This window comes from Arvicanthis niloticus, chromosome Y (genome assembly GCF_011762505.2).
Source record: "Arvicanthis niloticus isolate mArvNil1 chromosome Y, mArvNil1.pat.X, whole genome shotgun sequence".
NCBI lineage: Eukaryota > Metazoa > Chordata > Mammalia > Rodentia > Muridae > Arvicanthis > Arvicanthis niloticus.
The window spans coordinates 10,598,405-10,620,007 of NC_133431.1; the positions used below are offsets into that span (position 1 = coordinate 10,598,405).

The following is a 21,603-nucleotide window of genomic DNA, read 5'->3' on the forward strand; positions in this document are numbered from 1 at the left end:
ATACCTTCAGCTTTGGTTGAATTAAAATAATCACAGCAGAGCAAGCCAGTGGTGGCGCAGTGGCTAAGTTATCCACCTGCAGAGGGCTCTCCCATGCCCTCGTTCCTGGTTCGGAATCCCGCTTTCCTCCCCATGGGACTCTGCGTGAGTTTAATTGAAAAAAAGAAGCCGGGCAGTGGTGGTGCACGCCTTTAATCCCAAGACTTGGGAGGCAGAGGCAGGTGGATTTTCTGAGTTCGAAGGCCAAGCCTGGCCTACAAGAGTGGAGTTCACAGGTCCAGCCAAGGCTACACAGAGAAACCCTGTCTCGAAAAGAAAAACAAAAAAAAAAAAAAAAAAGAAAAAGAAAAGAAAAAAAAAACGAAAAAAGATAATCACAGCATGGGGGCCTTTTTAATTTTATTTAAACCTTCTATCAAAACACACACAAAAAACCATGGACATGGCTGTCCATATATGTACAAGCTTGGAAAGGGGAATAACTCTAAGGTAATGTAAATTTGTCCTCCAGAATGTATCTGAGTAAAAGTTTTTAATGTGGACTGATTGCAGGTGTAGACAGTCTCATAAGAACACTTTTGTCAAGTTTCTGTATGTAAAAACCAATTAGTTTCACCGTTATCCTAGGTCCAATTATGATAAATTTTGAAATGTGGTGCCACTGAGAACTTTAGAAGAGAGGATATTTGCTTTCTTTCCCAACGCCTGAATAAATATTCTCACATAGATTGTAATTTTTTTGTTAAGCCTATTCTATTTATGGTATTTAACATTATAAAATGTTAGAGATTGATCTAAAGATGTAATGGTTCAATAAAGAAACAGCATACAAAAAGCCTTGGAAAAGAAAGCATACAAAAGCCTTTGGAAGTTCTGAAGAATAAAATGAGGTATTTAAGGCCACTTAGATCATAAAAGTTTTTTGGGAAATACCCTATGGGATTAAAGTATCTGGTCTTCAGATAAAACATGTAGACAAACTGGGCTGTCCAATCTAAGTTTATCATATCCTGATCCGTCTACATGAGGAGAGTCAAAACACAGGATGAATTCCCTCAGAGCTTCTATGGGAAGTCACACTCCAGCCCAAGCAAGGGATATGGAGTAATGTTCACTAAAAAGAAACAAAATAAAAAAAAAAAGGTTTAACAAAAACACCAAAAAAAAAGGAAAGCTTTGAATATACAGAAGATTCTTCAAGAAGAGCAGTGATAACCTAGACAAGAATTTTCAACAGACCTTAATAGAAGTCTAGAAGTTGATTTTTGCTAAACGGTAATCTTAGGCCGTCATGTGTAAACTTATGATCACTTTCAAAACTGCAGTGTGTCTCTTTAGTACTTCACGGGACAAAAGTCCTCAAAACTTGTTTGAAATCTTTCGTGAAATGTTTATGTAGAAAATAAATTCTCACTCTTGCTTTCTCTTTGTCATATAGAGAATATCTCAATGATCCCACATGAAGGAAAGGGCCCTTTGCTTACGTCAAGCATGCCGGTCGACATTCAACTGAGGAAAACTTAAACAACATATTACATACTGGAGGCCAAATACAAATCAATGGTAATCATAATCAACTACCATAAATCATCAATAATTGATGCCAATCAATAACCAATCTAATCAATACCAATAGTGATCGAAGAAAATAATCACACCAATCATAATTGATGCTGTCAATAACCAATGCTAATCATAAATCCAATAGTAATCAATAATCAACAGCAATCAATATTTATCAATATAGAACACCATCTCTCTATCAAAGAGTAAACTTGTCAACTATAGACTGTGTCCTTCCCCTACAGTAACCATCGCATGTCGCTGAGTTACAAATGTGATGTGGGAGCAGCAAAAGGTACCTGCTCTTCCATGCAGGGTTTCTGATGAAAGCAAACACCGCTTGCTCAAGTTAATCCGTTTTGTGAAGGGCTATGGAATATTTGGTTCCAGCTCTAATAGATGCACATTTCCACCTTTATAAAAACATAACTCCATGTTAAAAATGATCTAGGGTATTTCCTCAAAAATTTCCTATTCTTCATGTATCACACAAGATTGTAATAGAAGAGAATCAGTGGTTAATCTAAACTTATAAGAAGTTTGTCCAAATTCCTCAATTTTTTTCACCAAACGTACTGTCCTTACAAAAATGGTCAAAATATCGTCCTTCTAACACCCAATACAAAGCATGACATTGGTTTTTAGTGGACTCTCTTGACTATTTTCTTTCCTAAAATAAGCATAATACTGGCCCTAATTTGTGGGGCACTGTGCCCTATAGAGACAGCTGGGTGCCTGGTGGAATAAGCTTTTGAACCCAGAACCCCCCTGGGATGGAAGGCGGTCCAGCTTTCTTCCTGTGCCCCCTGGTCTCTAATCCAGCTTCTTCTGCCCCTTTTTACAGGCCCTCCACAGAGAGAGGTTTTTATTTGGCCATTGATCAAATGGAATAATTTGGCTTCAGGGTCTCCCCCCACAGCAGATGAGGCAATTCCCCAAGCTCTCCAGACCCGAGCCAGTATGGGTTTACCTGCTGCAAAAAGCTAACCCACCACAAACTGTATATTATTTGAGCCTAATTCAGATGTTAAAGTGCTGAAAGAATATCCTGTTGGCCTGGAGCTTCTGTCATGGATCCTCCCCTCTTTTTGCCAGCCACCTGCAGCATCTCAACGGCACCTCCCGGGCTCAGCCAGAGCTGTTAACAACTGGGCTAAGACATCCCTTTCTCTTCCTCGCTATCTGGCTTGGCACCTCCTGGCTTAGCAAAGAGCTGTGACCCACTTCAGAGAATGCCAGCTCTCCCAAAACGCCTTCAGATTCCTCCCCTCTCCCATGCAGAGACTTTGGTGGGAGGCTGTGACAGAGGCCAGCAGTGGACCTTCCCTGCTGCACGCCAACCTGTACCCCCGCAGGCAGAGGCATCTACATGAGACCTGTCCTCATCCAAGCTGGAGTTCGGTGGAACCCATCCGGACCTGTCCCCACACTAGTTATATTCTTAACTCATTCCTGAATAGAAATATAATGTCCTAACAGTCTGGCTTTTGTGTATTGTTGGATGATTACCCGACTCCCAGAACAGACCTTCCATGTGTGCTTGCCTTCCATGAACTGTCTTATTGGAGAGTCATGTCCATCTCTTTTGTTTTATTTTGTCCCCTTAGAAGGACTCTTCTCTGAGGCACATAACTGCTGCTCTTTCTATCCCACCCCTTTGGTCAGTTTAAACAATGTATAAGAATCCATTGTAACAAACAACCAAAAGGACAGATTCCTCCTCAAAGGTGACTGCAAGAGCCAGCCCCCCACATATTCATCTTTGCCACAAGCATCACCAGTGATGGAATTCATGAAAGACAGAGAATTTGTGAGAACCTGAGAATGGGAAAGGCCTAAACAGAATGTAAAACACACTGAACATTTTTCTCTCCTACTGGGCCACTAAGGTTGGCAGCTTTGGGGGGTGTGGTCTTCTTTATTTCTGGTGGTTTGTTAGCCACCAACCGGTGAGGACAAAAGGGAACGCCATGGCCATCTCGGCTTGAATGGCGTATTATAAAATTAACAATCCGGAGACCAGCACAGTGAGTCATTCCACTTTTACTGTTCCAGAAATAAGGTATATGAGGGCTTTTATGGGTACAGGTGAAAAGGATTTAATGGGTCATAATAGTAAAATATATTATCATGTGGGCAGGGAGCCAGAATGGGACCTGTGGTGCTGGAGTTTTTTAAGGAACAACAACACAGGGACAATCTTTTGATAAGTACATTCACCCGTGTTTCAGGACAATGGCTAGATACATTGAGGCAGAGAATGGAAAGCCCCTAAAAAATAAAATAAATAAATACATACAATAATAGATAAAAGAAATGGAAAACCCTAATAAAAATAAAATACATAAATAAATAATAAAAGAAGAAATGGCAGCCCTAAATCAAAATAATAAATAAATAATAAATAAATAATAAAAGAAATGGAATCCATAAAATAAATATATAATAATAACAGAAAGAACTGAAGCCTATAAAAAAAATAAAATAAATAAATAATTAAACAACAGAAAGAATTGAAGCCCTTCTGTAAGGGAGTCCTCCATTTTGAAGCTGTGACAGTTCCACTCAGATTTGGGGACTGTGACATTCACACAGGTTTCCAACGCCTTGATTCTTAAAACCATGGATCTTGGCTGTGAGGAAACTGTATCCAAATATTGAAGCTGATTCAAATACATACAGCCTAGGGACCCTGCCCCGGCTCTCCAGGGTGGAATGTCCCATAATTGGCTGTGTAAAAGTTCTTTCTAAAGGTCATCCTATTTTGTTATCAGTTCGCACGCTTCAGGTAACAAGGACTATGGTATTAATGGTAATTAATACCATTCGAATCCCTGACATTGGCCCATGTCTCACTTCTCTGCTGTGAAAATGAGTTCCTTGGTCAGAAGCCTTACTGTGTGGAATGCATTGTGGTGAATGGACACTCAGAATATCCTGGATCGTGGATTTTGGCAGAAGCAATATGTGCATGAAAGTCAAATCATAAGCAGAATATGATCTATCCAGGAAATAGAAAGCTTTGTTTGTCCTTTTGCCCAAGAGAAATGATCCGATGTAGTCAACCTGCCACCAAGTCACTGGCTTGGTCAACCCAGGATGTAGTTCCATTATCTAGGGCTCATGTTGGTCTCTACTGCTGGTAGATCTGGACTCACCAGCAGATGTGGCCATAACCAGGCTTGGTGAGAGGACGACACTACTGTTTTCTAAGCCCATGCATAAACCCTGCCGCATCTGACCTGGCTACTATGTTTTCATGTCCTTCTGGAAAATGACAGATATAGCTGAGGACACAGCTGACCTTTCTCAAAGATAGATCATCCGACTAACTTGATTATGAATGGTTTGCTCAGATAAACGTTACCTTTTGGATCAGCCTTTACATGGACATAATTATGTTTACACATCCTTTGACCATTTTGAGAGATCTATCCACATACTTCCTCCTTTATGTCTCTTCTCTCAACCACTATTCTAATCGTTCTGTTTCCAAGTCCCTGACATTAACATCCCACTGTTTAATAGCTGATGATTCAGTGATAATCACACCCATTTCCAAAAGCAAATGCTAAGCATGACAACTGCATGAAGCTCTGAAACTGTGGGTGGAGTTCCCTTTACTGTGTCCTTTCAGAATTGTCCCAGAAACATGTTTTTCATGCTGCAGTTGTCACTTTTGAATGGCCTGGCATAACAGGCAGACAAACCCTTAGTAAAGCAGGACTAGTTATTTCTATTTCTTCCTTAGTCACTTGATGATAGGCCCTTGTAACCAGGAAGTCCTAGGTCTGCATGTATAATACTAGGGCATTTGTACAGGAATAGAAACTGTGAGGAGCAGGTGTGCTCAGCTCTGCTTCTTGGCAGTTTGCCGCACCGCACTGTGCTATTTTTTCCCCTAACTGAGCCACAATGTGCAAACTCACTGCTACAACATGTATCGGGCTTTTTTTTTTTGGGTGGTTTTTTTTTTTTGTTTTCAGGTGGCAACCCAATGAGGCCTGCGCCCACATGGCAGGTGCCTGATTGGGACAGGCAGGGTATAAAAAGGTGACCATTACGAAGAGTTTACAGAAGTTCCCCCCACCCTGAGGATAACACAGAGCCTCCCAAGAAAGATAGGAAAGAAGACCACCCAGCGAGAATAAACGAGAAGGGACCCACCCAGAGAGATAGGAGTAGGGGCCATCCCAAGAGACAGGAGAAAGGCATCCAGAGAGAGGAGAGGACAGAAGGGCACCCGAAAGAGAAAGATTAATAAGAGAAGAGGCTTCCATAGAGAGAGGATAATAAGGATCCTGAATAAAACTGTGTTGAGAAGAACTATTGAGTTGTGGGTCATTCTCTGTCTGCTGGTCAGATTAGAGACGCCAACAAGAACTAACAGGCTTTTTTGGGGAACATCAGGTACCTAGCATAAGTTTCCAGTTCCCTCCAACAAAACCCAAGCCTACCTCCACTTCTCTAGGCTAATCCTAAACGACTAGAGTTTCCAAGTTACAACACCCTCACTAAAATACCCGGGTCTCCCCAGTTTATTAACCCAAAAAACCTGCACCTTGGGTTACAAGTCCATGCCTAATAACCACTAATGCAGAGGGGGATGAAGTTAAGTTTATGAGGTGACTCCCAGCACCAGCCAATTATGTTAAAGGCCACAGAAGATTTTCAATTAGATGCTTGCACACATACTCCCCATGTGCTGCTTACAATAAAGCCTTTCCCTGATAGACACTTGGGGTTCCACCACCACCAAAACAGTCTTGACTGATGCTGGTGCATTGGGGATGGAAGCAAGCTAGCTCAAATAGAATAAAGACCCTGCTGTGAGTTGCATCAGATCAGCTCCTCTGTGTGACTTTTTGGGGATCACTAACATTTCCCTGGCATGACATGTTCAATTTCTACTAAGATGGAATAGCAGGCCAAGATATTCCTTTTTAATAGAAAATAGTTGGATAGATGATGGTAGAGCCTTGCTCTAATATTCATAATCTATTACTCACAATAAACACCTGCCAAAGGTTCCAAACAACGTTCCTATCTAACCATGAAACTGGTAGAACAGCCTGCACAGCAGCCTGGTCCTGTTACAGAGCCTTCTCCTGGTTTTGGCCCCAACAGAAAGCTAGCAGCTTTCTGAGCTACTTGGTATATAGGCTGGTGTAACACACCCAAGTGAGGAGTGTGCTATCTCCAGAATCCTAATCGGCCAGTAAATGTGCTTTTCTCTTTGCAGTGGGATTGGCCAGGTGCACTGACTTATCTTCACCTTAGAATTAATATCTCTGAATACCCTATGGCACTAGATTCCTATGCATTTCACTTAATTAGAAGATTACTAAATTTTGGTTGGATTTATTTTATGTCCTCTGGTGCCCTTATGGGTTTACAATGAGTCCAATTTGGTTGACACTTCATGTGCCCTAGGTCAGTTCTACATAATGTGCACTTTAGAGCACTAATATTATATTTTATGGAGGACATGGATGATCAAGATCCCTTCTAACTAAGTTAATGACACAGAAATGCTGAAATAGAGATTCAAATAGAAAACCCAAAAGCTAAAGTAAACTTTATTTCCCCATACAGAGAATTTTTTTAATATTTCATTATTGATTCTCTTGTTTTCCCAATGCTGTTATACACACATGAAATTATTAATTAGAAAGGCATATGTACTTACGAATGGATGCATATAACATATTTTTCCATCTTCTTTGGATGAACATATTTGAGGTGGACGTGAGACTGGGTTTAATTTAGCTTTGGCTAGCCTAAAATTCATGACATAGCTTAGCTGGGTCTTGTCCTTATGATCATCTAGCCTTGTCTGTTGGGTTCTGAGATCTTAGGCATGGTGACCCCAGGGAGCAGCCCCTTGAGTTTCAGCTTCAATGTCTAATAGTAGGTTACTGGAACAATCCCTTCCTTTCATCTTCTTTGAAGAAAAGGTATCTGAAAGCACAGTATGACATTTTCTAGAAAGAACCAGAGCCAGGACTACTGAGAATCCTCTGTCATCTTACTTTCCATTCCATCTCAATCATTGGACCCAAACCACAATAACAGCCATTTTGCTGTGGTAAATATTATTTGGGAGTTTCTTACCCCACTTAAATCATAGAGATTCGAAATAAAAGACACAGAAGACTTTGTATTTACAATAAGCAGTAAAGCAACAGAGTTGGGCAGATATCAACCCTTTATTCCTATTTTGTCTATTTCCCTGTTAATATCTGTGAGATATCACATGCCATGTTCTCGATAGGCTGCTCATACTCCCAGGCCAGACCTACTGGCCATGCACTCACACTCCACCAACCCCATGGTGCCTTCTTCCTTCTCCCTCTTCTCTCTCCTTCATGGTGTCTTCCCCAGACACTCAGTCTGGGACCTAATGCACCATCTACCTTTCTTCTCCCCAGCTTCAGGTTTTGGCATCTTTATTAAGCAATCATGGAAGGCAGGAAATAAATATAGAAATAATGTAATTATAGTCCCCAAAAATTATTGTACAAAGTTGAACCAGGTTTTATGGCCATGTGTCCAGAGTTTAGGATCCTGTATTAGAGCACATCAAATATTATTTTTACTTTTTCTCTCAGGCTGAACATTTCAAACCAAGAAAATAATAGTCTTTTAAAACAGGGCCACTTCATGATTCCCAGTTTTTGTTTTGTTTTGTTTTGTTTTTTTGTTTTGGTTTTTCGAGACTGGGTTTCTCTGTGTATCCCTGGCTGTCCTGGAACTCACTCTGTATATGAGGCTGGCCTCAAATTTAGAAATCTGCCTGCATCTGCCTCCCAATGCCTAGGATTAAAGGTGTGTGCCACCACTGCCTGGCCTTTATCCAGACTATTGATTACCTAGTGTGTAGAAACAAGAAATTATTAATCAAGACATTTGTTAATCACCTAAAATTAATTACCTCACAACTCCTTGCTAATATCAATCACTACTAATTGAAGGAAGCTTTTACCCTCTGTTTTCATCTTTTTTTGTACTGTGACTAACCCTGCTTCAAAGTTGGTCATAGAACTTGATTCTTGCACAGGTCCCTCCCTCTTCATTTTAAGACCCAAGGAAAGCCAGAGAGGTTGTAGGAAACGCACTCAATGTTTTATTTTTGTTTTGCACTGACCAGTCTAGGACCAGTCTGAAAGAGTTGCAAGACACTCTTTCCAGCACTGAGCAGCACAAAAGGACTGGGTGCTCAAAACAATTCTCAATTACATACAGAGGCAAGCCTCAGCTGCAGGAAACATTCCTATGAACAAAAATAAATAATCAGGAGGAGTTGAAAAAAATGGAAAGAAATTCTTAATGACTTGGAATTGAAGGTGAATGAAAACAAAAAGGAGGATATAGCAATGTTGCATTTGAAATCAATAATTGGCTTTTAAAACAAATACACATAGAATGAATTAGGTAGTCTTCTGTTTCTATTTTGTGAAATTATCCAAGGTGTATTGGTCTTAGCTCTTCTTTGAAGGTCTGGTAGAATTCTGCATTAATACTACCTAGTCCTTGCCTTCTCTTGGACAGGAGGTTTATAATGCCTGCTTTGATTTCCTTAAAGGTTATACTACACTTTAGATAATTTACTGATCTTGATTTAATTTTGGTTTATGGTATCTGTCTAGATAATTATCCATTTCTCTGGCTACACATTTCATCTAGATTTTCCAGTGTGTAGAAAGAACTAATGATTTTCAGAAGTTTTCTCAGTTTCTCTTGTTATGTCTCCCTTTTAACTTCTGATTTTGCTAATTTGGATACTGTCTCTGTGCCCTCTGGTTGGTCTGGCTAAGGGCTGTTCTATCATATTGATTTTGTCAAAGAACTAGTTCTTGGTTTTGTTGAGTCTCTGTACTGTACTCTTTGTTTCTAAGTGTTTCATTTTTGCCTGTGGGGAGGTGGGCAGTGAGAAGCATCTGGATGCCTGGTAGACCATATGCCTTGAACCCCAGACCTTTATCGGACGGCAGGTGTTCAGCTCTGCTTCCAGGCCCTGGTTCTTTTCATTTAGCTTCAGCCCTCCAGAGCCCACAGAAAGGTCTATGGCCATAAGTCAGGAGGAACAGTGCCCCAGGCTATCCCACAAGTAGATGAGGTATCTTCAAGCTCTCAGAACAAGTCAATAGGCATTATCTGCTGACTGACCCTAACCCACCCAGAAACTGTATATAAGGGCTCTATTCAGGGGAAGTAAAGTGTACGAGAATCATGCGGGTGTCCGACAGTTTCTGTAGCAAGAGCTGTAACACTTGGGAAGAGATCTGCTCTCCCAGAACCTGCCTGGGACACCAAGCTGCCTCCATGCAAGCTAGCTGGCTCCTTATTGGCCCAGCCTGAGTCAGCTCAGCATGGAGACCAGTGCAGCACCTGGGAGTTACTGGGCTGCAACAGTGGAAACTCAGCAGAGGCAGCAATGGAGGCAGGCGATCTCCCCTCCCTGCTCGCACCCTGTCCTGTGCTGGGCCGGAAATCATTGTGGGACACCCTCCAAAACAAGAGACTCACATCTTCCCTGAGTTTGATTATTTCCTGGTGTCTACATCTCTTAAGTGTGTTTGCTTCTTTTTGTTCTAAAGCTTTCTGATATGCTGTTAAGTTGCTTGTGTAGGGTCTCTCTGGTATGTTTATGAGGGCAATTAGTGCCATGATATTTTGTGTCCCATAAGTTTTGTTATGGTGTGTCTTCATTCTCATTGAATTCTAGAGTCCAGTCTTTTATTTCTTTCTTTCTTTCTTTCCTTAGCAAGTTATCATTTTATAGAAAGTTGTTCAGTATGTGGCTTTCTGATATTTTTGTTATTACTGAAATCCAGATTATTCTGTACTGATTTCATAGGATGCATGAGAATATTTCAGTCTTCTTTTATCTGATGAGGCTTCATTTGTGACAATTTTTTTTTGTTTTTTTTGAGACAGGGTTTCTCTGTGTAGCCCTGGCTGTCCTGGAATTCACCATGTAGACGAGGCTGGCCTGGAAATCAGGAATGCACCTGCCACTGCCTCCCAAGTGCTGGGATTAAAGGAGTGTACCACCACTGCCCGGCGATTTGTGACAGACAACATGTTCAATTTTGGAGAAGATACAATGAGGTACTGAGGAGAAGATATATGTAATTGTATGTCTACCTTTTCATATCTGATTTTGGTAATTAGGATATTGTCTCTGTGTCCTTTCATTAGTATGGCTAAAAGTCTGTCTATCTATCTATCTATCTATCTATCTATCTATCTATCAATCATATATATATATGTAGGGTGAAATGTTCCATATGGAAGAGTCAGAAGAAAGACTTAAGAAGGTGAAGAGGATGGCGACCCCATAGGAAAAACAACAGTGTCAATTAACTTGGACACTTTAGGGCTTCCAGAGTCTAAGCCAAAAACCAAGGGGCATACAGGGGATGGTTCATGGCCCTGGGCATGTGTAGAGCAGAGGACTGCCTTGTCTGGCCACAATGGGAGAGGATGCACTTAACCCTATAGAAACTTGATGCCACAGGGAAAAGGGAACCTGGTGGAGGTGAGGTCCCAGTGGGTGGGCGGGTGGGAGAGAAACCTCTCAGAGGCAGCAGGGAGGAAGATGGGGAAAAGACCTCAGGGAAGAGGTACCAGGAAAGAGGGCAAATTTGGAATGTAAAAAATTTTATAATTTTAATTAAAAAGGGAAAAAAAGAAACAGAATTGAAAAAATATATATCTACACTGAGTTTGAAAAAGAGCAGATAGATGGTTTCCTTGCAGAGAAAATGGCATTAATTTACTACTATTAATTGCACATACCTGGCTGCTATGTGCAATGTTAGCTTCTGTGTTCTGTAATATGACACACACAGCTACAGGCAATGGCCTGTGTCTCAATCATCCCACCTGACTTAACACTGAAAGTGCATTTGCCGTATCTCCAAAGTTGGAAATTCAATATTTCTTGGATTATGCTAAAGTTCTCAAATTATATACCTATCAATCTAGTTTGTCTTCATTCACCTGACATGCTGGCAAACTAGAAAATTATTACCCTGTCACCATCATGTCTTTTATTTTTTTGTATTGGTGACTCCAGGGTTAGTGATTGGAAGCGATGCCATTAAAACCATCATCTCAACAAAGTAACTTATTTAAAAAGTGCATCAGTTGCCTCCCTGTCCAATTTAATGAGAAAAAACATGGAGTTAATCAAACTTTGTGTTAAATGTAAGCTGAGTACTTCACGGAATCTATCATAGAGCCTATGGTGGGTCCCACCATACATTTCATTGTGCGGACACAAACTATTGTATATCAAGTACATTGACATAAAATAGACTTTTTCAATTCCAGAAGTTATAGCCACATCCCATTCCATGATGTTGGTACTTGATTCTGTACTAAGGAGGAACATTTATCACCCTCTGGTTAATGAGTGTGAGCTCATTTATATTGCCAAAGGGGGTCTTAAATATTCCAACATAGCTGAAGTACAAGAAAAAGGCTTTGAAACCAACTGTATGAAGATAATAGAAGTCCTTAAAGTGGACATGACTAAATCTCTTAAAGAAATTGAGGAAAGCACAAACAATTGGAGGAAATCAATAAACACCTCAAAGACAGCCAGGAAAACACAAACAAAAACATGGAGGAAACCAACAAATCTTATAAATAAAGCCAAGAGCTGGGCAGTGGTGGTGCACAGCCTTTAATCCCAGCACTTGGGAGGCAGTGGCAGTGGATTTCTGAGTTTCAGGCCACCCAGGTCTACAGAGTGAGTTCCAGGACTACCAGGGCTACACAGAGAAACCCTGTTTAAAAAAAAAATAAAGCCAAGAAAAACAAATGAAGATTACAAGAAAAATAGAAACAATAACAAAATCACAAGCTGAGGGAATAATGGAAACAAAACTTCAAGACGGCAAAGAGGAATTACGGAGGCAAGAGATGAATGAAAAATCTTAAGCACTGAAGATACAATGGAAGGGATGGAAATATCACACAAAGAAAATGTTAAATCTAAAACTTCCTGACATAAAATATCCAGAAAATCTAGGACACTGTGAAAGGATAAAATGTAAGGATACCAGGACTAGAGAAAAAACAATATTAGATCAAATTCTCCTAAAATATTGATAACAAAATCTTAGAAGAAAAACTTCCAAAATAAGGATGAAGGTGCCTATCAAAGTAAAAGAATCATGAAAACACCTAACAGAATAGACCCTAAAATGAAGTCTCTTTCATGTATAATAATCAAAACATCCAGTACAAAGAAAGAATACTAAAAGCTACAAAGGTCAAAGGCCAATAAACATATAAATGAAGATTTTTTAAAATTGCAGATTACCTTCAAGGAAGTTACCAATAAAAATGAAAATTCAGGTCGTAAATAATCTTGTATTATCTGCAAAAGAAAGGAAAGCACACAAATACCCCAACACCAGCACCAGCAGCACCACCAGCAGCAGCAATAACAAAATACAAGGAGTTAACAATCACTGTTTATTGACTCTCCCAGTATCAATGACCACAGTTCACCAGTAAAAAGACAAAGGGTAACAGAATAGATGCTAATAAAATTGATCCTTCAATTCCATACAAAAAGTATAGCTCAACATCGAGAATAGGCAGTAATTCCAGGTAAAGGAATGTAAAAAGATTTTCCAAGCAGATGGACCAACGGAGCAAGCTGATGTAGTCATTTTAAAATGTAGCAAAACAGATATTTAACTAAATTAATCAAAAGAATTGGAGAAAGACACAACAAATTCCTCAAGTTCAAAGTCTCTTTTGAGTTTTATACAATCATGTAAATGTAATCTCCTATATCTTCAAAACAAATAGAATATCATATCCATCCAAATTTGCAGAACGTACTTCACCATTTTTAAATGCCATTATGAGGAAATACTGGGCCAAAATAAGACCAAAACAGTAAGGCAATCTCCAATCTCTGCATCTCCATGTCTGATGTCAAAGTGTTCTTCAGATCTCCAACTCCTTCCTGCTTTGCTCACTGCAGCACAATTCTTTCTCTTTAGCTGGTTTTATTCCCTGCAACAGTTTTCCAGAGCAGGTATCCCACAGCTCTAGAGTCTCAAAATATTAGGGTTTCAAAGGTAACTTCAATATTACAGTTTCTTGTTCCAGTATCTGGGATTCACACATGATCATCTGTGCTCTTCAAAAGAGATTGGGTCACTTTACCAGCTCTTCCATCTATAGCACTCTAGGTTCTGCTTGATTCCACTTTACTGCTGCTGCTGTTCTTTCTGCTCATCCCATGGGACTGACATCTTCAATATGCTGGGTTCTTCTGCTGTAACTAAGATTCACTGTGTTGCTCTCATGAACTCCCTAAACAGGACCAAACCTTAGCTGCTCTGCATGACAGATTCATTTATGCCTCTGAAAACAATACCACCCGAGTGATTCTCACAGATGATAAACTCCAGGTGCACAACAAGGTACAACCTTGGCTACCTCTGGAACACAGCTTCTTTGTCCTCTCAGAAAACACTTCTGAGAAGATGTCACCTCAGTGGTGATGATTTCTTCTTCATCCCCACTAATTTTCTAACTACAGCCGACCACCATCAGTTGTCTCAGTTGTCCCTTCTATTCTTCCCTCTAAAAGCAGAGCCACATAGACAAAGCTGCTGAGTCCCTCTGCTTGCTGGGGCCCAAACATCACTCCTTCTATTACATCATCACCAGCTTTCTATTTTTCAACAACTTCGCTGCCTAAGCTCGGCTGTCCTTGAACTTGCTCTGTAGAGGAATCTTGAACTCAGATCTGTATGGGTCTGTCTTCTGAATGTTGAGAAATACATGTGTAACACTTTGCCCATACCTAAGCTTTTTATTACCTAAAACTTGTTCTGTACCAGGATGACTTGAATCAGAGATCTGCTTGATGTTCATCTCCTGGGATTTAAGGTGTGTACCACCATGCCTGGACCTAAGTATATCCTATATCCCTTTAGATTTTAAATTGAAAACCCAGTATAGTAATCAGAATTCGTCAATTGTCAATTTGACACATACTTGTATGTCTTCATGTCCACATAAAAAGAGTAACCAGTTAATAATAATGCCTAATATTATACAGTTCACATCCATAAAACTTCACATCCACATGTTTAGGTGGATGGTATCTTGCAATAATATCACCATTTCTTTAATAACATTGTGTATCTTTGATCACAGGATATATCTTCATTCAACTTCCTGGTAAGATTTTCTCTTTGAAGCTAACAATTCATATTTTTTTTCTTTTCTAAGATTACTAAGCATGATCAAAACAGTCACCATGAGAGTAAACACAGGCCAAAGGCTATGCTTGGCTTTCCTAAGACTTCCTTTGTCAATGTAATTAACAAAATAAGCCTCTTGACCTTCTGATGAGAGCAAAAGACAGCAACATTCTTCAGCAAAACATTATAAAAACTATATACAAAGTTCAAACCACCCTTAGTACATATGTGTTCTACTAGAATGGCCCATGAAGTTCCACTTAATGCATGTACAAATCCAAAGTCTAAAAATCCACATTGCTTCCAACAAAAGCATGGTAAGGCCTATCAATAAAAATACTTAAGCCTGGGGAACAAACTTCTGTCTCAGATAGAATTTCCATTGCTAAGAAGAGACACTGTGACCAAGGCAACAGTTTTAAAGGCAAATAGTTAATTCAGTCTGTCTTATATTTTCAAATGTTTATTTCATGACCAACATAGCAGGAAGAATGTCAGCATGCAGGCAGCCATGATTATGGAGAAGGAGCTGAGAGTTCTGCATTTTCATGAAAAGGCATCCAGGAAGAGACTGTCATCCAGCAAAATAGTAGGAGACTCTATTTTGCACTGGCTGGAGCTCCAAAGACACCGACTCTAGGAATTCAATTATTTCAAAACAGTAATATCTACCTAGGCCAAACATACTAATATTATCACTTCTTAGGACCAAATATATTCAAATCACCACAGTTTATTTCTACTATGAATTCTTTCATGCATTTAAATATGAATAGGACATGCAGATGCTTTACCACATTGATTAATTTCAGAAAGTTTCTCTCTAGTATGTGTTGATTTTTCTATTCAGAGAATACTGTGGCATGTAAAGGATTTTCCAACTTGAGGACATTCACAAGATTTCTGTCCAATTTGTGGTCTTTTATGTCTTTGGAGACTACAGTGATAGGCACAGGCTTTTCCACGTTTGTCACATTCAAAAGGTTTCTCTAGAAGGTGTGTTACTTGAAGTATTTGGAGAGTAAACTGTCATGTAAAGACTGTACTTCATTCATGGCATTCATGCAGTTTCTCTACATTATGTGTTCTTTTATGTATCTGGTGATGCCTGTGACATGCAAGGGCTTAGCACCTTGATGACACTGAGTCACTCTCTTGAATGTGTTCTACTATGTAGTCGCAGAAAAAAATGAATTGTCAGTTTTTCCACAGTGATTACATTAATGGGGCTTCTCTCCAGTGTGATTTCTTTGTGTGTGTGTAAAGAACTATGACAGGCAAAGGCTTTACCACATTGTGAATATTCAAGCAGATTTCTCTCTGGTACATGATCTCTCCTGTCACTGCAGATGACTGTGACTTGCAAATGCTTTACAACACTGATTACATTCATGAGGTTTCTCTCCTGTACCTGTTCTTTTATAGTAATGGAGATGCTAAAGTTGTGAAAAGTCTTTACCATGTTGATCACATTCATGAGGTTTCTTCCAATGTGGGATCTTTTATTTTTTTGAGATTAATGGGACATGCAAAGGCTTTAGCTCAAAGATTACATTCATAGTTCTGTCCAATACCTGTTCTTTTATGTTTTGAAAAAAATCTTTATGGAAAGATTTTCACCACTATAAAGTCCTCACAAAAGGGAAGATCTCCCCCCACCCAAGCCTCAGGAATTCATGGTCACCCAATAATTCACAAGACACAGAAGTCGATGTAATCAGCAAGAGGTATATTTTGACCAGCATGCTGAGGTCAAGACCCGGAACCCATGCAGGGTCTATGGGGTTTGACCCTGAGCTTTGGAGGCACAGGGAATTTAAAGGCAAAACCACACAGAAAAAACCATAATGCAGGGGGAGTCAAGGGTGGTTATTGGAAAGTCCCAACCCATTATTCAGTTTGTGACAGGGTCTAAGTAACAGTCAGGGAGAATATTCTGTATAGGCTATTCTCAACAGCCTATTCATACTCAACCATCTTGTGGTCAGCCAAATTTCTGAAACACAGAGTTCACGAATGAGCTGACCAGTACTCTTGGTTCCGCTCAGCATGCTAGAAGTTTTTGAAAATTTTAACACTTTCACCACAATGATTACATTCATAGGTTTCTTTCCAATATGGGTTGTTTTATGGTTTTGGAGACAAAAGTTTTCTGAAAATGCTTTTACCATATTAATTACATTCACACAGTTTCTCTCCAGTATGTGAACATTTATGTCTTTGGAGAATTTTCAATTATAAATGATTTTTTCCACATTGATTACATATCTAAGAATTCTCTCTGGTATATGGGTTTTCTATTATATGGGAGATAACTGGAACTTTTAAAGGCTTTGCCACATTGATTACATTCATAAGGTTTCTATCCAGTATGTGTTCTTTTATGTCTTTGGAGATGACTGTGACGTGAAAAGGCTTTACCACATTGATTACATTCATAAGGTTTCTCTCCAGTATGTGTTCTTTCATGACTTTGGAGACTACTGTGTTGTGAAAAGGCTTTACCACATTGATTACATTCATAAGGCTTCTCTCCAGTATGTGTTCTTTTATGACTTTGGAGATTACCTTTTTGTGAAAAGGCTTTACCACATTGATTACATTCATAAGGTTTCTCTCCAGTATGTGTTCTTTTATGATATTGGAGACTACTGTGTTGTGAAAAGGCTTTACCACACTGATTACATTCATAAGGTTTCTCTCCAGTATGTGTTCTTTTATGTCTTTGGAGACTACTGTGACATGAACAGGCCTTACCACATTGATCACATTCATAAGGTTTCTCTCCAGTATGTGTTGTTTTATGTCTTTGGAGACTACTGTGTTGTGAAAAGGCTTTACCACATTGATTACATTCATGAGGCTTCTCTCCAGTATGTGTTCTTGTATGTCTTTGGAGACTACTGTGATATAAAAAGGCTTTACCACATTGGTTACATTCATAAGGTTTCTCTTCAGTATGACTTCTTTTATGCCTGCAACAGTAATGGGCACATGTGAAAGCTTTACCACAATTATTAGCCTGATCCATTATTTTATCATTATGAATCAATTTTACAGTTGGTCTCATAATAAAGAACACTCAGATCTTATACTTTTATCACTTTGATGTTCACGGTTGTACTTGAAAATACCTGTGATGGTAAGAGTATTTACTACAAGGCTCACATTTATAACATCCTTTTTCTATATGAGATTTCTACATGATGCATTCATAGGTCAGAATAAAATGGAACAACTAAGAGCATTAAAACCCCTATTGCATTCTTAGTTTTTCCTATAGTGTGCATCACACCACAACAGCACTGTGAAACAGGATGAACAGAAGAACTGCAAACTTCTAGTACCCATAAAGATTTTCTGCTGTGTGAATTTGGGTAAAGTCATAAAAATAATTAATTGTAAACACCTATCATATTCAGAAAGTCTACCAAAGGCAGAATGCTATATATCTTCTCATTGTTGTGAAATAGACAGATGTTGTATTTTTAGTATCCCTATGCTCACATGGTTTCATCCATTCTGACAATTGATACCACCATTAAAAAAGCGGAACAAATGAAATGTTTCCACATTGAATTCACATGCATTGACTTTTTGTTCATTGTAGACATGATTAATGTTTCTCCAAAACAACATTCTCGATTCTCATAAACTGACAAAACAATAAAATTAAAAATTTCACTGTAAGAATACGAGTGTCACCAACTTTATCATGGACTATTTGATTATCAGAAAGTTATGGATACATGTTTATCACTATTCAATGTGCAACATCTAAATATTATGAGACTATACAAATTGGTAGTTCCACAACATAGCTCTAATGGAGATACAAATCAATTAAAGGAATCTTTTAAGGCATTGTTTCCTTCTCTTCTTGCTTACATAAATGCCTTGCAAACACTAATCAGATAACTGACATTGAGGTACATAGTTTTGGGAGAATATTATAATCATAGCTACAATAAAATGATTCATATTTTATACACTTGCTTTCCTTTAGAGCATCCAGATCATATTAAAATTTCCTCACAGGCATATTTGTATTTGTTTAAACATTAAAATTACCTTTCATGGCCGGGCGGTGGTGGTACACACCTTTAATCCCAGAACTTGGGAGGCAGAGGCAGGCGGATTTCTGAGTTCGAGGCTAGCTGGTCTACAGAGTGAGTCCCAGGACAGACATGGCTACACAGAGAAACCCTGTCTTGAAACCCCCTCCCCTCAAGAAATACCTTTCATGAAGTCTAGAAGTTTGATGTTGTTCTTCAGTATGATTGACTTCCAAATTATAGCCTAAAACCCAGGTACAAGAAAATCAATGATATGGTATTGGAATTAGGCAAAATTCAAGTTACTCTGAATTTTCACAGCAATGAACCTGATTTATTCACTCAATATTACTTGATCTCTATTGGAATAAGAGATGATCATCAGTAACCCAGAAACTGTTTTCCCTTATTTTGAGAAGCAAAAAAAAAAAAAAAAAATCAGTCTTACCAATAGCAGTGAGGTTCCAGTAGGTCTCCAGCATCACATCTTTGTAGAGATTTTTCTGGGAAGAATCCAGCAAATTCCACTCTTCCTCAGTGAAGTTTACATGCACATCATTGAAACTCACTGCTTCCTAAAATATCACATACATGTGTACAACACAAAGCCTGATACTGACATCAATACAAAGTAAAGTTATGCTTCCTAGACAATATAATCAAATAATTCAGGTGATTCCTCCACTTATTTTCTGACACACAAGTTATAATTTAATCACTATGTCAGTTTAGAAGAAACTTGAAATATTGATACTTGAACCCTTGAAACAGGGTTCACCTGTGTCACTCCTGAACCCTTAGAATAGGATATAGCCTTGCAACACAAATGGCAATTGAGAGGGATATGCAGGGGAAACAGATCTACTGTATTGAGCACACATCTGAAAAGCTGGATGAAAAATTACTAACTACAAAAGTGATGGGCAAGCTGTGTGTATTTGCTCATGTCTTTAATTGCAGAGGTACAGGCAGGTGGATATCATTGAGCTGGATGCCAGCACAGTCTATGCAATGAGTTTAAGGACAGCAAAAGTTACATGTTAAGAACCTCACTCTGCTACAAAAATAAAGCAGGAAACAAAAATGACAGAATGAACTCACAGTTCTTTAATGAAGTTACTGCAAAGAATTATGCATTCACTGCAGTACTGTATTCATCTTGAAAAACATGCAGTGAACCAGTTTAAACAGCAAAATTAATTAAATTTTACTAGAAGGGAATGTATGTTTAAACAGTTAAAAATAGACAAGTGAAAATATTAGTAATGTATATGTTGATCAGAAATAAAGAATGTAGTTCAGGAGATATAGCTCAGGAGTTGAAAGCTCTTGCTGGTCTTCCACATAATGGTGGTCAATTTCTGACATACACATGTGGACACCTGTCCATTTCTTCATGATCATAAATTCTGAGGCCATCTTCTGACAAGAGTAAAGATGAGGCATACATTCATAGTCATGCACACACGTATAACACACTTATTTATCCAAAATTTCAGAAGAAACACAAGAGTTAGGCAGAACATCATACACCTGCAATTCAATGACTCTGAAGAATCAGATAATATTAATGATGTGAGCAGAAGCCATCTGGAGAAATAGAATATAATGTATATAGTTTGCTGAATTTCAAAATGAAAGATGTAGACTAAGAGCAGCACAAAATCATGTGCCTACTTAACAAAAATATGTCAGGTGGCTTATGTGGTTTCTATATCTACAATTAGAACAAGAAGTGCTTCACAGGGAAATTTGGTCTAGAAAAGCAAAAACAGAATGAATAATGTTAAAATATAAAACCACCAGGTTTGCAAAATAGCATAGCATTGAACAGCAAATGTGTGCACAGTATCTTATGTGATTTAGGGACAGAGTCCAAATGGGGAATGTATGGGAGCATGAGAAAAAAGCTGAAGGATCAGATTCAACCACAACACTGGAGACACCCAGAACAAATTTGTCCTGGCTAAGAAAAATTTCTAAGGTAAATCTGGAGCAGAGACTGAAGGAATGGCAAATGAAAACTCATCCAATTGGAGACACACATTGACAAGCTCCAATCCATGACATTATTAAGGATACTCTTTGATGCTCCCACACAGGAGCCTTGCATAATTGTCTATTGAGAGGCTCCACCCAGCAGTTGACTGAAGCAGTAGTGGATCCACAGTCAAACATTGCATAGACCTTGGTAACTCTGATGGAAGGGTGGGGGGAAAGATTGAGTGCCCTGAACATGATAGTAACTCCACAGGAAGACCAACAGACTCAACTAACCTCAATCCTTGGGGACATTCAGAGACTGAGCCACAAACAATAACACACACAGGCTGGACAAAGGACCCTGGCCCTTAAGTAGCAGATTGCAGGTCAGTCTTCATGATGGTCCTACAACTATTGTAGCAGGAGCTATCCCAAAGCTGCTGTCTATCATTGGAATCTGTTCCTTTCACTGGGCTGACACTTCTGGCCACAGTAGCGAGGATGCACATAACCCAATACGTCTGTATCATGGGTACCCAGGGGCCCATAACCTCTCAAAGGACAAACAGAAGATACAGTAGAGAGTCTGTGAAGGCAGGCGACTTAGAGTAGGGACTCTACTAAGTTCATAGCCATTTTAATTACAAAAACTTAAAACTGGAAAGAATCCAGATGCCCCTCAACCAAAATATGGATATGGAAAATGTGGTTCATTTACAAAATGAAATATTATTCAGCTATTAAATACAATGACA

At 39.1% G+C, this 21,603-nt stretch overlaps 1 protein-coding gene across 1 annotated transcript in view; it reads right to left on the reverse strand.

Moving 5' to 3' along the window:
• The window catches only part of LOC143437298 (uncharacterized), a 172,113-nt gene extending 154,272 nt beyond the window's left edge, over positions 1-17,841 (reverse strand). The window contains exons 1-2 of the mRNA XM_076922106.1: positions 17,217-17,841; positions 4,185-4,191 (exon numbers count right to left, since the gene is read on the reverse strand). Of these exons, the coding sequence (XP_076778221.1) occupies positions 4,185-4,191; positions 17,217-17,841 (632 nt within the window). The remainder of the gene's footprint in view (positions 1-4,184; positions 4,192-17,216) is intronic.
• Between the last annotated feature and the right edge of the window lie 3,762 nt (positions 17,842-21,603).